The sequence below is a fragment of the Besnoitia besnoiti genome, chromosome V (genome assembly GCF_002563875.1).
Source record: "Besnoitia besnoiti strain Bb-Ger1 chromosome V, whole genome shotgun sequence".
NCBI classification, from domain to species: Eukaryota; Apicomplexa; class Conoidasida; order Eucoccidiorida; family Sarcocystidae; genus Besnoitia; species Besnoitia besnoiti.
Window position 1 is genome coordinate 2,305,742 of NC_042360.1, and position 20,714 is coordinate 2,326,455.

The 20,714-nt window shown below is 53.9% G+C and overlaps 7 protein-coding genes across 7 annotated transcripts; 1 reads left to right on the forward strand and 6 right to left on the reverse strand.

Annotated features, from left to right (window-relative positions):
• Positions 1–40: 40 nt before the first annotated feature.
• BESB_061550 (uncharacterized protein) lies at positions 41–451 on the reverse strand (the record flags this gene model as incomplete). Its single annotated transcript, XM_029364569.1, has 1 exon — positions 41–451. One exon carries the CDS (start codon positions 449–451, stop codon positions 41–43), a length of 411 nt encoding a protein of 136 aa, XP_029219277.1.
• Positions 452–1,784: 1,333 nt separating this feature from the next.
• On the reverse strand, positions 1,785–2,867 carry BESB_061560 (SAG-related sequence; the record flags this gene model as incomplete). Its single annotated transcript, XM_029364570.1, has 1 exon — positions 1,785–2,867. The coding sequence occupies one exon, from the start codon at positions 2,865–2,867 to the stop codon at positions 1,785–1,787; it is 1,083 nt and encodes a 360-aa protein (XP_029219278.1).
• A 1,632-nt stretch (positions 2,868–4,499) lies between these two features.
• Positions 4,500–5,549, reverse strand: BESB_061570 (SAG-related sequence; the record flags this gene model as incomplete). Its single annotated transcript, XM_029364571.1, has 1 exon — positions 4,500–5,549. One exon carries the CDS (start codon positions 5,547–5,549, stop codon positions 4,500–4,502), a length of 1,050 nt encoding a protein of 349 aa, XP_029219279.1.
• Positions 5,550–7,467: 1,918 nt separating this feature from the next.
• On the reverse strand, positions 7,468–8,427 carry BESB_061580 (SAG-related sequence; the record flags this gene model as incomplete). Its single annotated transcript, XM_029364572.1, has 1 exon — positions 7,468–8,427. One exon carries the CDS (start codon positions 8,425–8,427, stop codon positions 7,468–7,470), a length of 960 nt encoding a protein of 319 aa, XP_029219280.1.
• A 1,388-nt stretch (positions 8,428–9,815) lies between these two features.
• Positions 9,816–11,087, reverse strand: BESB_061590 (SAG-related sequence; the record flags this gene model as incomplete). Its single annotated transcript, XM_029364573.1, has 2 exons — positions 9,816–10,789; positions 10,964–11,087. 2 exons carry the CDS (start codon positions 11,085–11,087, stop codon positions 9,816–9,818), a joined length of 1,098 nt encoding a protein of 365 aa, XP_029219281.1.
• Positions 11,088–13,390: 2,303 nt separating this feature from the next.
• On the forward strand, positions 13,391–16,838 carry BESB_061600 (nucleoredoxin family protein; the record flags this gene model as incomplete). Its single annotated transcript, XM_029364574.1, has 8 exons — positions 13,391–13,506; positions 13,853–13,931; positions 14,288–14,372; positions 14,916–15,025; positions 15,476–15,636; positions 15,871–15,940; positions 16,280–16,381; positions 16,794–16,838. The coding sequence occupies 8 exons, from the start codon at positions 13,391–13,393 to the stop codon at positions 16,836–16,838; spliced, it is 768 nt and encodes a 255-aa protein (XP_029219282.1).
• A 2,077-nt stretch (positions 16,839–18,915) lies between these two features.
• On the reverse strand, positions 18,916–20,714 carry BESB_061610 (putative adenosylhomocysteinase; the record flags this gene model as incomplete). Its single annotated transcript, XM_029364575.1, has 2 exons — positions 18,916–20,042; positions 20,402–20,714. 2 exons carry the CDS (start codon positions 20,712–20,714, stop codon positions 18,916–18,918), a joined length of 1,440 nt encoding a protein of 479 aa, XP_029219283.1.

A 20,714-nucleotide genomic window follows, 5' to 3' on the forward strand; every position in this document is an offset into this window, starting at 1 on the left:
AGTACCTGAGTGATTTTCCTTACATTGTGGTGTTAGTTTGTTAGCGGCCAGGCACCTCCACTGTGAAGATGTGACCACGAGCAAGATACACACCAACAATGAGGTCGCCTGCCACGACATCTTCGATGAGAAGTACACAGTTGCAGGGTGTGGTAAGTGGTTTCTCCAACACAGAAAAAACACGTAGTCCACCCTCGAAAGTCTCGCCTCGCCTCCGACGTGCAAAGCAAGGAAGTCCGGAAGCACACTTGCCACATCCCACTGGAGAGTTTTCCTGTCTTGCACCGCAGCGCACAACAATGCGTTTGACCGCGCGCCGCCCGACACGCTGCCGCGCCGGGGGGACCTTCGGGTCGTCGGGGTACCGGCACGGGAAAGGCGCTCCAAGATTCCTTACATTACCCACAGCCCCGCTGGCGCTTTCCGCATTGTCCGTAAAGGCGGGGGCCATATGCACAAAACGGACTACATATGTGTATACGCCTCAGTAGCCAAAGTTAAGTGCCTCGCTTCCGAAAGTTGTTACAGCTGTTAGGGGTAGACCCTTGGTCTGCTACCGCCGTCGTCCCCGCGAGACAGGGCCAACAGCGTTATCTCGTGTATCACTGCCGCCCCCCATTCCACCTCTCAGACATCAGTCGCTCAATAATGCGGCTAGAGAGTACCCTTCTGCTGTTAAGAACGGGCTACTCGGGCTGATCGAGCAACCCTCATGCAGCGCTGCCGAGACTTCCGCTTGTGCCCGCGCTCCAGTTCTGGCACAACGCCGTCTACAAAAGGCATCACCGTGAGTCATCAGGGAGTGGGCTACGTAAAGACTTGTTCTCACTCGTGCACGGCAACGTGATATGCACCTTGTGGAGGCGGAGTGAGGCGGCCACACCGGTGTGGACCGGAGATCTTTATCTGGCGTTCCTAAAACGTCCTTGTAGCCATGATGCTACTGCTTGCCCTTGGTTGGTTTAGGGTTGGCACGCATTCTCATGTCACCTACCTATTTCGCAACGAAGACCTTGCCCTCGAACCTTGACTCAGTCGGGGCGCTTGGAAGTTGCGGGAGTGTCGAGCTGATGCTTTCAACTTCGGACCTCTGGTGCGGATGTGCTCATCACGCAGTCAGGCGTGGCGGGTGATCACAGCGAGGGCAGCTACCATTGGCTCTATGATACTCAGAACCGTTCACAGGTTAGATGCTGTTAGTATGGAGCGACAAGCATCTGTCACCATGCGTTCCTAGCTCTCTGACTGAACGGTGGCGATGCTTGCTTGATAAACTCGTGTACATCCAAAAGAACGAACTGCGCCAGAACGTCGATGACCTCTCCTTTATGCCATCGTAGGCAAGACCATTCACCGTGGGCAGGACCTCACGAAGTCACCTCGTCGCTTTGCAAATCGCGCGTGACTTCCCATACAGCGGGGATCGCGGGGCAGAGACTTCTTAGCGTCCAGGACGAGTTCGTCCATCGAGCTTCGTGGGGACGGTGCGAATTTCGCACGTGGTTCATGATGTATACGCTGGCATCAAGCATCCAAAAGCCGAGCGATCCGCCTCGCTCCTCCCGATATAAGCCTATGGTAAAAGGAAGAGCGCCCACGGCGACGCTTTTAAGGAACGCCACGTTCACTTATCATCAGTTCTCTATGATGTTCCAGGACCCTTGATACCTCCGCTCAGCATGGGGGTGGCGGAATTTTCACTGCTTGTTAGAATGAGCACTTTTCCGCACGTAAAGTTATTGTGCGGTCATCCCCACAAATACAGGCAAAACACAATAAGAATTCTACAAGATGCTGAAGTGCGGAACAGAAATAAATAACATACGATATGCATGAGCAAGAGACATAATCGACAACAAAAGCACGCCTGCTGAAAGGCTCATAGTCGAAAAACTGCTCGCGCCGGCAGCGACAGTCACCTTCACCTTGCACGTAGGAAGCAAAGCTGCAGATGACCCGTCTTCTTCTGCAGTCTCCTTCTGAGTGGGCGATTTACCCTGAAGACTGCAACCCAACATAATAGTCTTCGGCTCAACAGGAAATCCGTCCTTCGGAATCGTCAGCTTGGCTGCATTCTCCTGACCATCCTGCTTTGTCCACCACGCCTTGCTGAAGCCCGGAAACACTTCAGGGACGTCCGCGACCTTCGTGCAGACGTCGGTCTCTGGGTCCTTGCATAAGAAGATGGTGGGAGCTCCGTTACTCTCCGGCATCGCTCCCTCACCACCGCAGACGACAGTCAGGGAGTCGTTGGTAGAGTCCAGTGCCACTTTCGGAATTGACAAGTTGCTCGTCTCGCCGTACGCGCACGTAAGGACGTTGCCCGCGAGAGCCGACGTCCTTGCATTCAGCGTGACGTTCACTACACAAGAGTTCCCTTCCGTCTGTTTTTCTCCACACCCGATGAAGAAGTGCCTGTCAACTAGAGGGAAATCTGTCGAGAGAATAGTTAGCGAATGGCTGTTTTGCTCCTTCTTGGTCCATTTGGTGCCGGGGTCGGCTTCCTTAGATAGAAGGGTGCTGATTTTCACCTTGGTGATTGGGTTCTTGGATTTCTCACACGTCGTGATAGAAGCCTCCCCTGTTGCGCCCGTGCAGACGCTGTCGAGGTCGGAGGGCACGAATGTGGAGGACTCTGTGCATTGGACCTGGAGGGTGTTCGCCGACTCTGATAACGTAGCCGCGTTAACGGATTGAGCTTGTCCACCTTTAGCCTCTAAGCTTTCGCAGACGCACGTGGTAGCCGCATCGCGCACTGTGCACTGCGGCAATACCTGTTTATTTTCTGCCGTTGATACCAGTTGCGACCACACGGGTGCCATGAACAGGAAAATATACAGAACTCTACCTGCACCGGATCGTGACATTTTGGGAACGGGTTGTTTCGCGTGATACCGAGGCCTTCTGCGACAAGACATGGGGAGAACTGTACTCACACCGCGAGCACAGTGGCATCGGCTAAGGAAGCGAACTCCACGGGACTAAGAAAAATAGAAGGAAAGGCTTCCTTCTGACCGTTTAACCAAACGCAAATCCCCGAGCAAGGCTCAGTCCAGTTGACAGATGCTTTGCAGCAGCGGCGCCCGTCTCCGCTGCCACGACTTTCGTTGCCCTCACGGAAGATTACCACTGGGACTGTTCTAAGAAAAATGCTGTGGCGCCCCCGCGCGATTTGTAGTCCTCCTAGTGGTCACAGAAGAGAGAAAACCGACCGGGAGACGCCCGCGTTTCGTCCGTCTTGTACATGTTGCAAGGACAGGGACTGTGCCGTGCAAGCAGCGGCGACCGCGAAGGCACCCCGCCCTTCGCGCATGTTCAGGGATCGTGCCGTCGTCGTAGGTCCAGCCTCACCAAACACCACATGACCCACTTCTTGGAGCCGAACGAGGGGCTCGTGCCCCGCTTGGCTCCCCCTAGATCAGAGACGCAACAGATTCTCTCTCTAGCTAGCTCTGCTCCTGCTGATCTTCAAAGGTCAAACAACTGGAAGGCTTTACTGAATATCCGCAGCGGGCGGATTGTATAAAAAACGTAAGTAACGGAACGGCACACACAATGGAGCAATTCTAGTTGCGTCTGCAACGCTAATCCTAAAATGGCAAAATAATGCTCCTACAGGAATACTTGCTGTTGAACAAGAAACCGAAAAGTTTCTCTTTTTGAGCAGAAGGAGAAATGTAAACTGTTGGTAGCAACGAACTGCAGAGAGCGAAAACCTGTCGACAGGCAATCGCAGCGTTCGCTTCAAAATGTCTCTCACAAGATACTATCGCACGAATTCGCCCTTTTCGAGGCGTGAGTACCCGATTTGTAAACTGGACACCGCATTGTCAGAGCCTTCAATTCCCTCGACCTGCGAAAACGAGGAAAATGGTTTCAGTGCAACTCTCCGCATACTACGAAACCAGCTGTAGCAGTAGCCCCGTCTCGAGAAAAGCGTCTCTGGTGCGGTCAGCCGGCTGCTGACTACGAATCAGACAAGGCGTACAAGACGTGCTCACGCCATAAACCCTGCTAGATCCGTCGTTACGCCATGGGACAACGGGCACTTTGCCAGACACGCAGTGAACCGCCGTGTCATGCCGCGCGCTCTTGTCATTTTTAAGTCGTGCTGCTCCTTCCATCTCCATCAGACGTCACGAGCAGCAGAATAAACCGCTTGGGAATCCAAGTACAACCTCGGTGAGTCTTGCCCGCAGCCATAAACCATGATGGGTGGAGACTCGCCGGAGAATCGATCAGAAGCCGAAGTCAGCGGGGAACACGAGACTGGTCGTGTCCTCTAAATTTGCCGTTTGTTAAGAACATCTTCACATGAAACCTCGAGCCAAGGTTACGGACGTATGCGGCAGAAGGGTCTCTGCGTACGTGCCATAGGGCTTCCCACGAGTGAAGAAATGTGCGAAGCTGCATACCCCGCGTGCACAATCCATGCACGGAGACCAGGCGCAGCGACCTGTAATTCACGAGAGTACATGAAACAATACACTCAGAGGCAGTTAGGAGAGAGCGACAAGGCCAAAAAATGCGCCGACCGAGGCGGCCATAGCCACGGAAAATCGTGTGCTTGGTGAGCCGCTCGTCTGAGCACTGAGGGTGACCTTCACCTTGCAGACAGGACGGACTTGAATGGATGACGCATCTTCGGCTTTTTTTTCTATGTCGGAAGCACTTGGCTTTTTGGCCATGCATCCGAGCACAATGGTTTTCGATTCAGCGGGAAAGCCGGTCTTCGGAATGACAAGCCGGGCTCCGCCTTCGTAATCTGCGCTTGCTGTCCACCAGTCTTTCGAGAAGCCGGGCAGGATTTCGGACAAGCTCGCGAGTTCAGTGCACTCGCCATCTGCCGCGCTGTCCTTGCAGTAATAGGCACTTCCACTCTCTCTGCTAGGCGTCATCTCTCCGTCGCTGCCACAGACTACAGTCACCGAGTTGCTGGAGGAATTCAGGGTCACCGCAGGGACATCTTCGTTGCTGTCGGCGCCGTATGCGCACACGAGGACATTGTCACTAAGAACAGATTTTCTTGCACTCACTTTCACAGGGACGACACAGAATTGACTACCACTTTGGCAGCCCACAAAGAAGTCTTTGTCGGTGAACGGGAAGTTGGAGGGCGGGAATGATAGCGAACTGGGTTGGTTATCTGGCTTTGTCCACTGGACGGCTGGCGAGGGGGTTGGTGTTGACGTGATAAATTCCAAGATGGGAGAAGAAGCCCCCGCCTTGGCCTCCCTCTTAGAACCTTCGCATGCCTGCAGAGTCTTCTGATCTGCAGGTCCAACGCAAACTTTCGTGACATTGGAGGGGACGAATTTGAAGGAGTTGCCACAGGCTACTCTGATGGTATTCAATTCCGGGGATAGGGTGGCTGCGCTGGGCGATTCCGAGGCCATTCTTTGCTCTCCACACATGCAACTCGTGACACCTTTCTCCGCCGTGCATTTTGAATCTACTGGTATTCCTTCCGCCAGGCAACCCGAATGATCCCACGACAAGGACACGGCAGACAAAAAAATGCACACGAGACCTCCCACGGAGCGCGGCATCTTCGTGAGGAAACAGAACGCAGAATACCAACGATGTTGATGAAAGGAAGGCATGCATACAGAACACCTTGGAAGACAAGGCAAATCCATGCTTGTGAATCGTATCTAGTCTGTTTATTTCGGGGGCGCAAGTAGCACTCCTCGATCGAGAACAAGCGGCTGGGGCATGCACGGTGTGGGTGGGCGCGGTCGAGCTGCGCGTCTCCAATAGCCAACGCGGCGGAGCAAACTGCTGATCACTCAAATATCAGTATGATCGCGGCCGAGCAAAGAACAAGAAGCATGCACCAACTCAAATGCTTGCACACTCAAGCCTGCATGAACGGTAGAGCGCATCTCATGCGAAGTAACCGGTCAACAAGTCCGGGAGACGGGGAGTGACCCAACCAGGGTCATCACCGGTTCACTTTGCACGAGCCACTCACACTGTTCGGCGATACTCGCATTAGCAGACGGAGACATCCCCTGCTGAGAACACTCATGACCGTACGTTTCCTCGCTCACCGTCCGCGTAGAAGAACCTTCTCCTCAGATGTTGCCGCACCCGCCGCTCCTCTGAGAGCCACCCGTGTCTCGAGGAGCTGCAGTCAGCGGACACCCGCGTATTCGACCTGGCTGCCAAGTGGGAGACTAACTCCAATCGAGCAGTTGACCTCTAGTTTTCCCAGAGCGTTCAGTTGCATGAACGTGAAACACTCATTCTTGCATTTTCCAGCGCCCGACAATGGCGCTCTTCAAAGGGACGCATCCTCACGGGACATCAACAGCACGAGCTGGTGCTTTGTGCTACTTCCAGACTGAAAGAGAGGTTTACGCATTGAAGTGTAAACCAACAACCAGTCTGGATGCCGCAGTACCGCGTATTGTGAGCGCTGATGTTGGTTCGGCACTGCACGACAACAAGCACCCGCCTTCTCATCGACGCTCCACGCAACGGAGGAGCTCCTCTGCCGCACGACCGTTCATGGCTGCTGATGGAGGTCGCTACTGTGCAGCCTCTTTGGCTTCTCCTGTGGTCTCGAGGCGCTCCGCGCACCTATACACTTCGTTTTCTTCGCTGGAACTAGGCGGGCAGCAAGGCAGTCTGGGTTGCAACTGGCGGACCGCGCGAATGACAGTGGGGATTCGTTCGACGGTCCCATTCCCTCCAGCCAGAAAAAACCCCTTGCCGTACTGCCTGGTTCTTCTACAATTGTAGATGCTTATGCTTCAAGAGGCAGGTTCGAGGTCCAAAGCGTGCTGACGCCCGTTAACTGACGCATGTCTTGATGCTCATGACTACCAAAATACCGTCGAAGAATGCTTCGCATGCTTGCTTTGCCGGCGGAAGTGCTCTCGCGTTCTGGCAAGCAAACGCCCGCCGCCAAGGGAGCACGAGGGGTATGATTCACCCACACTGGGTCACACTCGACTGCCATTTCCAAGATGAGTGGCAGCGAAGTTCAAACAATTTGGACGGCATCCGACAACTCTGATGTATTCAACGCGTAATATCTGACGTTTATCCGGCATTGTGCTGATCACAGAAACCTCTTGGTGCAGGCGTGGCTATGCATACTTCTATCGCAACACTGGTAGGCACGCTAGCACTTCAACATCTAGAAGAATAGATCTTACACTCGCGGACGAGCTCTCCCGTACAATTGCCAGTAACGAATCCGAGTGTACTACAAGGATCTCTCACCACCGGTATGCGATGTTACGGCTACAAACGCCCCGCATCGCACCACCACATTACAACGAAAATCGAAGATCGACAGAGTAGCACGATGGAGACGCATGCGAAATGCTACCGGCCAGAACAGAAGAAGAACTCATAGACGATATGCAACAACAAGGGGAGCAACCGACGACAGAAACACACCCACTGAAAAACCCGTACTCGAAAAACTGCTCGCGCTGGCAGCGACAGTCACCTTCACCTTGCATGTAGGAAGGACAGTTGCATCCAGCCCGTCCTCTTTCGGCGCATCTTTCTGAGGGGGGGTTGGACCTGAAGGCTGCACCCAAACATAACAGTCTTCGGCTCAACAGGAAATCCGTCCTTCGGAATCGTCAGCTTGGCTGCATTCTCCTGACCATCCTGCTTTGTCCACCACGCCTTGCTGAAGCCTGGAAACACTTCAGTGACGTCCTCGACCGTCGTGCACACGTCGGTCTCTGGGTCTTTGCACAAGTAGATGGTGGGAACTCCAGCGGTCAGCGGCATGGTTCCATCTGTGCCGCAGACGACCGTCAGGGAGTTGTTGGTGGAGTCGAGAGTGGTTTTCGGGACGGGCTGGTTGCTTTCTGCGCCGTACGAACAGGTCAGCACGTTTTCTTTGAGCAGCGACTTTCTGGCCTTCACGGTCACGTTCACTACGCAGCTGCTGCTGTCCCCGTTGCTGCAACCCACAAAAAAATCCTTGTCAACAAACGGGAAGCTCGCGGATGGGATCGTTAAAGACGAAGTGTCGTCGCTGGCCTCCCACGCGGTCGTGCTTGACGGGATTTTCGCCAGAAGGGTGCTGATAGGCACCTTCGGGCTTCCTCCCTCGGACGCTTTACAAGCTGTGAGAGATGCCTCCGCTCCAGTTCCAGCGCACACGCTCGTCCCAGCGGGTACGAACGCCGAAGGCTGTTTACATTGGACTTGGAGGATATTTGTTGACTCTGATAGGGTTGCGTCGTTGACTGGTTCCTCCCGTGTTGCTTTGGATGGCTGATCTGAGCAATTGCACATGGTTGTGGCGTTCTGCACTTTGCAATCTGGCTGTACTTGCGTACCCTTTGCCGCGGACGCCCGCTGCCAACAAGGGGCTGCGGCGAGAAGAAAGAAGCACACTGCACGAGCCAGCCCAGACCGCGCCATTCTCGCAGGGGTATCTAACACGAACATTGCCAAACTGTCCAAGAAAAAGGACACTCAACGGAGAAAAAGAAGTAGTGCGGTCGACGAAAGCGCACAAAGTGCGGTTCTCAAGACACGATATTTCTGTCTTGTTCCACCGAAAAACGCATGCGGTGGGGTCCGGCAGGCGGCGTATGTGTCGGTCGACCACATCAGACTGACTATGCCGAGGAGAGGGCGGGGGAACTCGCGAGCGTTCGTGAAACTGCTGGCAGCACACTGAAGAGTGGTTTTGCTCATCGTTTAACCGTCCATATTGACGACAGATCACGACGGCTGGCACAGACTCGGCAGTCCGCAACGACACTAGAAACGACTCCTCTGTTACACGCCTGCCATCCGAAGCACGCTTCCGCGTAAGCCTGTCCAATACCTCACCGTGACACCTGTGCCGCTGGTGAACTTTGAACACTGCAAGCGCTCCCGTAGCCACCACCAATGTTCCCAGTGTGGGAAGACACCGCGCGACTGTTAACGCGCTTTTCGTTCCCGAAGGCTTGTTCACGATCTGGCCAGGGCTCTCCTCCACCGGTGTCCGGAGCATCTGCGTGCATACCAGTGGCATTTTCCGGTTTGGTGACCAGGGTTGTTTATAACGCCGAAGAATGTGAGGCGGCAGTTTCGGAGCTGAGCATGGCACAGCTCGTTCTCGTTCGTCGCAAGAGCTTGCTGCTCTGTCACTGCGGGCGAGGCATCCCCGCATCTACATATATAAACGTTATTCGGCAACTGAACGCCATCATCGTCAGTACGTCCCTCGGCAGTCGTGTTGACGCTCAAAATCTGCGGGGAGCAACAAGTGGAAGTCGTTTGACAACTCCCACACGCGCTGCACATCCCCACGGGGGACAATCATACCGCGTTACAGGCGAGATTACATTGAGTGCTTAAGACTAAATCCGCACGCCACGTGCGGCAGTATTTGTTCTTACTACACTTTGTACAAGTGAGTTTATAGTGGAAGCGCACACATCCGTGTGTCCATACGTTCTAGGCAATGCTGAGCGACCTACGCGGCACGTTTCTTCCGATATGGCGTTGAAGTGCACGTTCAGTTGAGGCTAGAGGATCCTATGGGGCCGGAACTTCAGTGTCTTCCCGTGCCGAAGACATGATTCTTATGTCGGAGTTCGACGCGCAGACGAATAAAGGAGACTTCCTTCCTAGTATAGCAAGACGAACTCGCCCAAGAATCACCAAGAAGTGTTTGATTGATCTGGAACTACAGCACTACGGCCCGCCAAAATAGAGAAAACAACACTAACGCACTAAGCGCGCGGTTGTGTCGCGGCAAATACACCACGGTGGCGCACAGCCCCGTGGATACGAGAATATTGAACAATACTCTCCAAGTCTTTGAGCGGCCGAAATATAATTCACAGCGGCGCAAAGAAAAGCGGCAACGCAGCAAAAGTAATCCCAGCGAATGAACTTTTGAAGCCAGATGAAGTAGTCACTTGAGCATCAAGAGTAACTTTCACGCTGCAGGTAGGCAACGTGATTTTCTGGGTCTCGGTTTTGGTTGCCAGTTGTACACCAGAAGACGATTTGGCGTTGCATCCAAGCAGAATCGTTATGGGTTCACTGGGGAATCCGTTTTCGGGTACGACAAGCTTGCCTCCATGGCCGTCCTCATCTGCCTTCCACCAATCCTTGGTGAACCCTGGAATGATCTCAGTAAGATCCTCCTCTGATGTACAGTCATTCGTAGTCGGATCCTTGCAGTAAAAAATCATGGGGACGTCCCCCTTTGACGGCATTACTCCGTCACGGCCACAGGTGATTGTCACGGAGTTCTCAATGGCATCCAGTGTGACTCCCGGCAGCAGTGTGTTGCTGTCTTTGCCATACGCGCAGCTGAGGACTCGATTTTGGAAGACTGATTTTCTTGCGCTCAGGTTAACAGATACCAAGCAAAAGTTTGAGTCTTGTTCGCAGCCTACGAAAAAACTCTTGTCTACGAAGGGAAAATTTGCCGATGGAATTGTTAGGGTGTGAGTCTTGTCGCTGGAGGTCCATCTGGTATCGCTCGCCACACTTCCTGATAAGAGGCTGCTGAGCAATACCTTTGCGTTTTCTTCGCTTTCTCCTTTACAAGCATTCAGTGGCTCCTTCGTTTCCGCTCCACCACAGACCCTCAGAGGATCGGACGGCACAAACGTATTTGGCGTGGCGCACTCGACCTTGATGGTGTTGGCAGACTCCGCCAGAGTAGCCGCACTGGCTGGTTTTATTTGTTCCTTTTTGGACGGCGGGCTTGCGCAGACACAAACCGTAGTCGCGTTCGTCACATCGCACTTTGGTATAACTTGCTCACCCGCCGCAAGACACGTCTGTTGCCAGCAAAGAGCTACAACAAAGAGAAAAAAACACAACACGCTACAAACTGGCCCCATCATTTCGAAGAAAAGCCTTGAGATACCTCTTGGTCAAGACAAGAAAAAAGGAACTACACTCAGTGCGACAGCAATAATATGGCATAGATCTATGAGGTTTGTGGCCACGCAAGACATCATTCACGAACCTGCATGTCTCTCACGACTCTCGACGGCAAAATCAGCGGCGGTCGCCACGGCGCGTAGCGGCGGACGGAGGGCGGGGGGTACCTGGCATGCAGCGACCACCCGGGCACGGGATTCTGGGTCCATTGTTGTTCGGGGCCTCTTCCCGCCGACTCACCCCCATCTTCCGCTCGAAATCTATTCAAAGACGGTTTTTCCACGCGCTGCGAATGCCTCTCTTCTTCGCAAAGCTGCAGAATGAGAGCTAGCCTCAAGACACAGACAGGGCGGCGCTTGACGAGGGATTGGCGGTGAGCGCTGTGAACTCACACATATTGCGTTAAAGCAGAGAAGAACTCGTTCCACCCTCCTTCCTCACTTTGCCAGCATCTGTCGACCCCCTGGGTCGCCCGGGATTACTAGGAATATCGCTTGGCATCTCGCTGGCGTTCCACGCTGCATTGAGCACGACCTACGTGTCTGACAGGCCTGTCGTTCACGTCTGAACGTAGTGTCGCGTTCTATAGGATACCCGAGTATCCACCAGAAACGGGTAAGAGATTCCAGTGACTGTCAAGTGTGACGTCTCAATCCTTGACTCATGGATCCCGTCTGAATCGTACCATTTGAGCACCACTGTTGCAAGGAGTACACACATGACAGTCGACAGCGAACAGGCGAATCATGTCACCGTCATCCTCCGTCGGTCTCGTCAACAGTGGGCCACGACTTCGAAAGCCGTCACGAGCAATAACAACTGACACTCAGCAGGAGCCTCATCTTCCGCCAGTGGAGTTCAGAATGTACCACACGCTGGGGTATTGAACACGCTAGAACTGAAGAGAATCTTCAATTTCGTAAACGATACACGGCTGCCGCGTTGACAAGACATCGGACGCACTGCTCTCTTGGACGCCACAATCTGCTGGCCGGCACAAAATCCTTCAGGACGTGCTCTGCTTTATAAGGACAAGAGAGGCGGTGGGGAGGACATACATCATTTGGAGTGTCACGGCTTCCCCTTCCCCCTAGCTATAGCGGCGCCCGGGCTGGCATCGCGTTTTAACGTATTCGGAGCCGTAGGGTTCCCTGCTAAGCGGACTGCTATAACAAACAGTGAGGAACAAGCGATGGGCGAAAGTCGCCGACAAACGCGCCAATTCTTTAGAGAAAAGCCCCACCAAAAAAGCAAACCAAGGGCGAGGCCGGGGGTTCCATTTACGCGGCAGTAATCTGGAGGCTGAGAGAAGGGAAGGCACGCGTGCAAGCATGAGGGCTGCAGTAAGGAAAAGCGCTTGTGCTGCAAGATGCTTGTCGAGATTCCGCGCAGCTCAGATACACAACTTATTTTGGGTGGGACCCAAGTCTCCGCGCATAACACATGTCTCTGAAAGACTCACGTCAGCAGACTGTGTGACACGACACTCGTGGGCTTTTGTGGCAAGTGCCTGCCACATCCCAGATGAGACGTAAGATGCCGTTTCTCCCATCGCAAGCGATTCAGAGCCCCAATAAAGCTTGCAGTGTGTCCGCCTGTCTGGCAACGGCCGTCATGACGTGTAACAGCACACAAGTGAATCTTCTGCTGGTGCTTGGTGCATTACCTTAATCCATTTTTCTCCCCAAACCATCGTGCCTGTGCATTGCTGTGGTATCCCTAGAATAGGCGAATGGCATTCGCCCAGCAGGACGTGTTGTGAGTGATTAGCACCCTCCAGTGGCAGATGGACGAGAATCTGCCTTCGTATACGCAAACAATGTGGATATGCTTACTTTGGTAGGAAGAAAAGAATATGTACATCCGCGAGGGAAAAACGTCGGGAAAACGTGGAGACCCTGTGTGCACGTGCGCTGACTCTTACGTTGAAGCGAGGCGGGCTGCCTAGCGATGACTGTCTTGTGCGAATATTGTCAACCGCATGCGCACTTCCTTGGATCCAACTAGAACGCTTAAAGAAGACAATTATGACGGAGAAGAGGAAAGCTTGAACAAACGAGTGACACAACCTCAGCGATTGAACGGAAGAACGCGATACCTAATCCCGTTTCTCTGCGGTTCGCCACCGAGCCAAGCCGACTCTCGCGGACCGCCACTTGTTCCACATCTTGTCAGTGGCTTCGTGTTCCTCTCTGTCTCTCTTTTAAAGCAAAACGTATTTGTCTTTCTCTTCTCAGCGGCCTTCACCCCGATTTTTTCGCTTTGCCTGCATATTCTCGAGTCACTGGCTGTCTGTCACACGACACCGCTTCCGTCGACCGCAACTCGACGTTTTTTCGTGCTTCACGATCCGCTGAGTCTTTCCCTCTTCCCTCTTTCCTTCTCTGTCCATCTCTCCTGCTCGCGTCTTCCTCCGCGCCGCCCTCCCTTCCTCCGCGCACTTCGTTTCACTCCTCCTTCCACCCGTTTCCTGCCTACGACTCGACTTCTCCCCTTCTTTCTTGTCGAAGAAATGCCGGGGGCTCTCGAGAGACTGCTGGGCCCCACGCTCGTCGGGAAAGGCGGGAGAGTCGTTCAGACTTCTTCGATCGACTCAGGAGTCGTCGGCATTTACTTCAGCGCGCACTGGTGAGACGCCTGAACACACGCCGACTCAGACGACAGCCTCTTCTAGCGAGAGCCGCGGCCCCAAATTTCCCTCGCCGTACACGCGCATACTTGTTTTTTCATGTACATACAGAGGGAGTCACCGTTACTCCGACCCGCACAGACATGTACATGTGCCTCTCTCTACATATATATATATATATATCGTATACGGGTGGTGCGGTTGACTTTTGTCTCAGGTGGAACCCCCTGAGCTGGATTTCGAGGACTCCTCTGCCTCTGGCGTCTTCAGGGCTGTAGGTTACGCCCCCAGGCCTGCGTGTGAATACAAACTTTTGTGTGGATCTCCTGTTTTCTTTCCTGATAGGTGCCCGCCATGCCGCCAGTTCACTCCCATGCTTGCACGACGGTACCATGAGCTGAAGAGCTTGAATAAGGCCTTCGAGGTGAGCAAATTACCGAATGAATACGAGCCGCAGCACTAGACGCGTGTGCCCAAGAGGCTGTACGGATGGAATTGTCTAAATTTTTATCATTGTCTTCAGGCAGAGACTTCGGGCTCTGTAACTCGATGTGCGAACTGCGCACAGGATGCTCCGCCAACATGTCTTTTTATATGCGCACATTTGAATACCATATATCGCGTGTAATGAATTTGACTTACGTACAAGTACACAGACACCGTCGTCTCGCACGCGTTCGCGGCCCTTCTGTGTTGTCCTTCGCGCTGCTGTGGCGTCTTCTTGGTTTTCTTCTCTCTTTTGCTCCATTTCCGCGTATCTCTACTGCTCTTCCGCGGCAGGTCGTCTTCATCAGCTCGGACCACGACAAGGGCTCTTTCGACGAATACTTCGGCTCCATGCCGTGGCTGTCTCTCCCTTTCGAAGGCAAGACTGATTTCCCATTTCCGCATCCATCCATCATCCTTTATTTCGACGCATCGTCCTGCTTATGCGTGTATTCACGTTTGCTTGTATCTATCTCATCCCACGCACTCGCACTTTCTCAACACTCCACACCAGTTATTTGGAATTGTATGCCGGCGTGTTCGATGTTTGAAAGCACACTGGTAGCTAAGATTTCCACTAAACGACGTTTTTTCAGAGTTGTGAGTACCTCGATCGTGTATGCGCCCACACGGAAACATGCGACCAGTGCATCTCAGATGCTCGTACGGGTAAGGACGGCGACGCAACAGTCTGCTTTCTTGGAGACGCCGTTGTCAGCCTTGTTTTGGCGCAAAGGAGGCATACGCTAGGCCTTCCGTGCTTCGTGCTGCTCCTGCTCCTTTTCTGGTTTGTTTCTGTGTGCGTTGCGTCGTGCATCTCACAGCGTCGCCTCTTGGCGGCGTCACCGCAGTGTGCACGTCTGTTCACTTGAGTGTACGTGCACTGCATGCGTGTGCCCGCCTCTTGTATTCTGTTGGTCAGATCGAGCGCGGAAAGCGTCGCTTTCGCAGATTTACGGAGTGTCGGGCATTCCCACCCTCGTTCTCGTTGACAGCAACGGGACTCTCGTCGATCGAAATGGACGCCAAAAGGTACCACGCCTCCGATGCCAAATTCTGCGTTTCTGTCAAGGGGGGAAGGCCCTGTGGTGTTTTGTGCCGGTTTCGGTTTACGCGCACGTATGCTTGTTCGCTGCTCTTTACGTGCTGGCCTGTGGACCTTAGTATTTGTGACTTTATGAAGAGCTAGAGAGCCGAGTAGTGGCGTGGATTTTAGTGGATGCTACATGCTTGTGTGCATGCCAAGGAAGTTTCTGTGCGGTATATGCATGCGAGGTGGAGACTGTGATATGATCTTGCCTCTCGTTTAGTGTGTGCTTCGCTGTCTGCAAACACGTCACAAACTGCTACATCCGTACACCTGCGTACTGAGGCTCGACCAAAAACGGAGTCGAGAGTACGCACCCACACACATCGATGAGCCCGCATTGTTCTACACATTTTCGCCTGAACCCAGGTGTTGTGTGTTTTGCTGCTTTTCAGGTTTTCGATGCGACATTTGCACAGAGCTTGCCGGAGAAAATCGATGTGGAAGTGCGCGGCCTCACGCTGGAAAGCGTTATTGATACTATCAGCTGCGACGCAGCTCTGTCTGACGAAGAACGGACGGTCGGCTATTCCACGCTCGTTAAAGTCGTGTCGAAGTGAGTGAAGAGAAAGTACCGCCCCGGGGAAGGCAGACGAACGCAGTGCGACATCGTGGACTTTCCTTCGTGCTGTACGCGTGGCTTTTGTATTGAGTCATCTATGCAAGACGCCATACTCTACTACGTATATACAGATTTAAATATAAACGCTCGTCTATGCTTGATTACACTCCTTCCTCAAGACTTTTGGACGACGTGCAAGTCGTTCTGGAGCGTTTTGTTCGACTTCAGCATTCTGAACAACCCCGGAGATCCCAAGTATCTGACGCTGAAGAAGAGTAACGCGTCTGTACAGTCCAAGGTAAGGGCGTTTTCTGCGTGGCAACTTTTCCCGTATCTCGGTGGGCCACCATGACGAGCGTTGATCGACGCGCTTCAACAGTTTAGCCGCGCCCTTATTGTTCTACTCAAATTGTTTTCATCTTGCTGCCCGTGCGCGCATGTGAAATGTGAACGTCTAGACAGGAGCATGCATACGCCTGAATCACAGGTCTCTTTTCCTTTCGCGGATCGCCTCATTCCTGTCTTCAGTAACGGAGCTTCCCGCTCATATGCCTAGATATATATATATCCATACTGGCTAGAGCACATATGTGTTTGCTTGTTCATCGAACGCGACTGTTTTGCGTTTTTTGTGCAGCTGGGAAACCGCAATTTTATCAAGATTCTCAAGCTGGCAGGTTTCCAGGAGACGCCTGAAGCCTACAAGTGTAGCGAGTATCCCGACACCGGCAAACTCAAAGTGAGGAGCTTCGCCTGGCTCTCGCCGTGTGAAGAGCACAGGTGGACATGCAAGGAGTTCATTTCTCAGAGGGGCATGACTTCTTATTGGCATACACCACACTCATACGTCTGCTGCAAACACACAATGAATGACATATCTATATATACGTATGCACCTGCATCAATGTGTAAATCAGTTCTATTTGCGACACACACCCCACAAAGCTTTTTTTCAGAGAAATTCAGCGCCCAACAGCGAAAGTTGGTTCGTGAGACTTTTAGGAAGGATGCTGCGCGTAGTTCTTTGTCTTTTGTAGGCATTCTGTCTTTCCGCTAGCTCGTCTTTGCTCTTTTCTGTTGGCGGATGTCTGCTATACCCCGGTTTTCGCGATTCAGCAAGTCCTTTTCGGCTGCGTTGTGCTTCTGCGCAGGAAGTTCGAGACGTGCTGAACTCACTCCTCCTCAGCATGTCATAGACGCCATTCTTTAGCGACGCATCAATGAGAACGTCTAACGCCATCACAACCTCGCAGGGGACTTTCGGAGTGACGAAGTGAGAGGGGGGGGGGGGGGGGGGGGAATAAAGGAGCAGAGCTTTTAACGCAACCAAAGCGCGAACCAGAGAGAGCACTTCACATTCGCAACAGACAGCATCCTCACTCTTTATCATGGGAGAAAGACTGACTTAATATTTCTTTTTTCTGGCTTTTAGCCGTTCTCGTGGCTGTCCAAGTGGAGTGCATGCAGACGTGTATGTGAGCGATTCGCCACCTGTAGGTGTAGGCCTATTCAGACATGCCTTTACAATGTATACATATTTGTCTACGTGCGTGTGCTACTTATGGAGGAGAGCCGAGCAGCGACTTTCGCTTCCGCATCTGTAGAGGTGCGGGCTAGCTAGCGATAGAATGCCATTAGCAGCAGAGAAGGAGGCGAAAGCTAGTACTTGCGACTACGCATGCGCATATATATATCTATATGCTGTCCATATTCGATGTCGCTCCCTATCGTGATGCGCATATGTGTATATAGAATTTTGTGTTGGCTATATATGCAACCCTACAATGCATTCGGCGCTCGCGGATTCCGCGTCAATGGTTGAAATTCAAAAACAAAGGCAAATCGACACAACGCGAAACAGATCTGCGGGGCGGCGACAGCTGGAGCAGCCTGTCGCCTTCCACATTAAAGGACGTAGGCGTCTGTCGAGACGCCTTAGCAGTAATACGCCTGTCTCGCTTGTAGGCTGCGGAACAAAAACGCGAGTTCCAACATTCGGAAACAGGTCCTGAAATACACAGACTAGAAACTAGGCACAAGGCTCACAATAACGTAAATACACTATATACATGCAACTTGACAGGTGCATATACAAGCGCATGCGTGCGTCTTTCCATAGGTTCGTTGAATTTAAGGTACATCAGAACATGTATGCGTATTCACTCCCTACCGAGAAGATATATATATATATATATATACTTTGTCCAGAAAACCCCAAATACTTGCACTTTGCTTTCGTGAAACATCGGCGTTGTAGAACGCGCGAGATGGTTTAATAAGTCGACGTTCACCCTGGAAGTTACGGTCCACAAAATATAACCGGTAGTCTGTTCTCTCAACTTCCTTGGTACTTTTTGTTTACGGGTTCAGTCTATCGAGCTCTCCTCCGGCAGACTACTATGATTTCTTCCCGTGCTGCGGCCGGCGAGGCATTCGTGCCTCCCGTGTGCAGTCTTCCTGCTGCTGACGCCCTCGGGGCGAGTGCACGTGACTGCCGCGAGCGTCTCGGCGCTGCTGTAGCCTCGGGTGACGGTGGAGCGTAGACTTTCCTTGCGCGTATGCAGCGGCTTCCTGCCGCAGGCGACGGCGCTCTCCGAGCTTAAAGGTTCTGCTACAGTGTGTGTTTCTTTTCACGAGACAAGTTGGAGAGCGTATGGAGCGGCGCTGCGCTCCCTTCCAAAACAAGGGGAAGAAAAAACACAACAGAATCCGCACGCCATGTGCGCATGCGAATGAACATGGATGCACACGCTCGGGCGCGGGCTTCACCCAACAGCCGGTTCACAAAGCCTGAGGAGCTGCAGACTCCAGACACGCGGCCCTGCGGCGCCGCGCAAGCCACGCACCGGCTGGTTAGGCGAGTGCAAAAACCCGACCCAAGCCTAGCCCCTCTCTGGCTCCGGAGGTCTCACACCTCACGTGGTCACTTACGATATGCAGACGTCCAGCCTGATGCATGCCTCGCGATGTGCTCTTCGCACATAAAAACTATAGACGCGTCCATAAATATATACGTATGTGAATGTATATAATTATGCTTGTGCCGCAGGGATCTGCAGAGGCCCTCGTCTGTGGCCGGACATGCTGCCAGCCTGCAGGCGCTTCCGGCAACATCGGCCTCCGCGAGGCGTCGCGCCGCTGCGCACGCGGAGCGGAGATTCATCGCGGCGCTGCGCGAGTCTCGGTCGCCCGGGGCGAACGGCCTGCCTGTGGTGCAGCTCGCCCACCGGTCGGCGGCCTCTGTCCGCGAGTTCTTTTCGAGTCGCACAGAGTTTAGTATCTGTAGGAGGCGGGCTTGTAGGGGCCCTCAGGATTGATGCCGATGTAGGAGGCCTGTTCCGGGCTGAGCGTGGTCAGCTGGCAGCCGAGCGAGGGCAGGTGCAGGCGCGCGACCTTCTCGTCGAGCGCCTTGGGGAGCAGGTAGACGTCGTTTTCGTAGCGCTTGGTCTTGACGTTGTCCCACAGATCGAGCTGGGCAAGCGTCTGGTTGGTGAAGGAGCAGGACATGACGAAGGACGGATGGCCCGTGGCGCAGCCGAGGTTGAGCAGGCGTCCCTCTGCGAGAACAATAACGCCGTGGTTGTCTTCGGGGAAGACGAAGCGGTCGACTTGGGGCTTGATGTTGACCTTCTTAATGCCTGGCCACTTCTCGAGGCCAGCCATGTCGACTTCGTTGTCAAAGTGACCGATGTTGCCGACGATCGCGTTGTTCTTCATCTGGCTCATGTGCGCGGCGGTGATGATGTCCTTGTTGCCCGTCGCCGAGATGAAGATGTCCGCAACCGCGAGCTGGCTCTCGAGCGTCGCGACGGAGTAGCCCTCCATTACAGCCTGCAGCGCGCAGATGGGGTCCACCTCCGTCACCACTACGCGGGCGCCGGCGCCCTTCATCGCAGCTGCACAGCCCTTGCCGACGTCGCCGAAGCCGCAGATCACCACGCGCTTCCCGCCAATCATCACGTCCGTCGCGCGCATGATGCCATCCGGCAGCGAGTGTCTGCAGCCGTATACGTTGTCGAACTTGCTCTTGGTGACGCAGTCGTTCACGTTGACCGCAGGGAAGAGCAACTCCTTCTTCTTCGCCATCTGCAGCAGGCGGTGGACCCCTGTCGTCGTTTCCTCCGAGACACCCTTGAGGTTCGCCGCCATCCGCGTCCACTTCTGCGGATCCTTCTTCAGGCCCTCCGCCAGCACCGAAAGCACCACTTTCATCTCCGCGTTGTCCGTCGAGGCGGGGTCTGGCAGCTTCCCCGAAGCCGCGAACTCCTTCTCCGCCTTCACGCCCTCATGGATGATCAGCGTCGCATCGCCGCCATCGTCCACCAGCAGATCGGGGCCCTTGCCGTCAGGCCACGTCAGCGCCTGCACCGTGCACCACCAGTACTCCTCGAGCGTCTCTCCTGAACAGAAAAAGAAGAAAAAGGACGCATAACGAAATGCGGTGCAGCCGGCGAGCGAAAGCTTCCACAGCCTTCCCCCCCCCCCCCCCCCCTCCCCCCCAGCCAAACACACAAGTCCCCACACCGCGACGTTCAGCCTCACTCGCTCCTTAGAGGGCACTTCCAGGTCCACCGGAGAACCCACACAAACATATACAAATACGCAGAGACAGACAGACAGACAGACATATATATGCACGCACGGATGTAGACTGGGATCTCGAGAGAGGAGCCCGTGCAATGCCTGCATGCCTGCGCGGCGGAGCGGATTGGGGACCTGCGCTGCTCGCTGGCCGTGAAGGCGAGCGAGGCTGACTTACCCTTCCAGGCGAAGACCGACGCGGAGTTGCTCTTGACGATCGCTGCGGCGGCGTGGTCCTGCGTGGAGAAGATGTTACATGAGCACCAGCGAAGCTCGGCGCCGAGGGCCTTGAGAGTCTCGATGAGGACGGCTGTCTGGACTGTCATGTGGAGCGAGCCACTGATTTTCGCGCCCTTGAGCGGCTGGCAGTCGCCGAACTCTTTGCGCAGCGCCATCAAACCCGGCATCTCGCCCTCCGCGAGCTCGATCTCTTTCCTGCCAAAGGCAGCAAGAGTCATATCCTTGACTTTGCTCGTCTGCTCAGCCGCCAT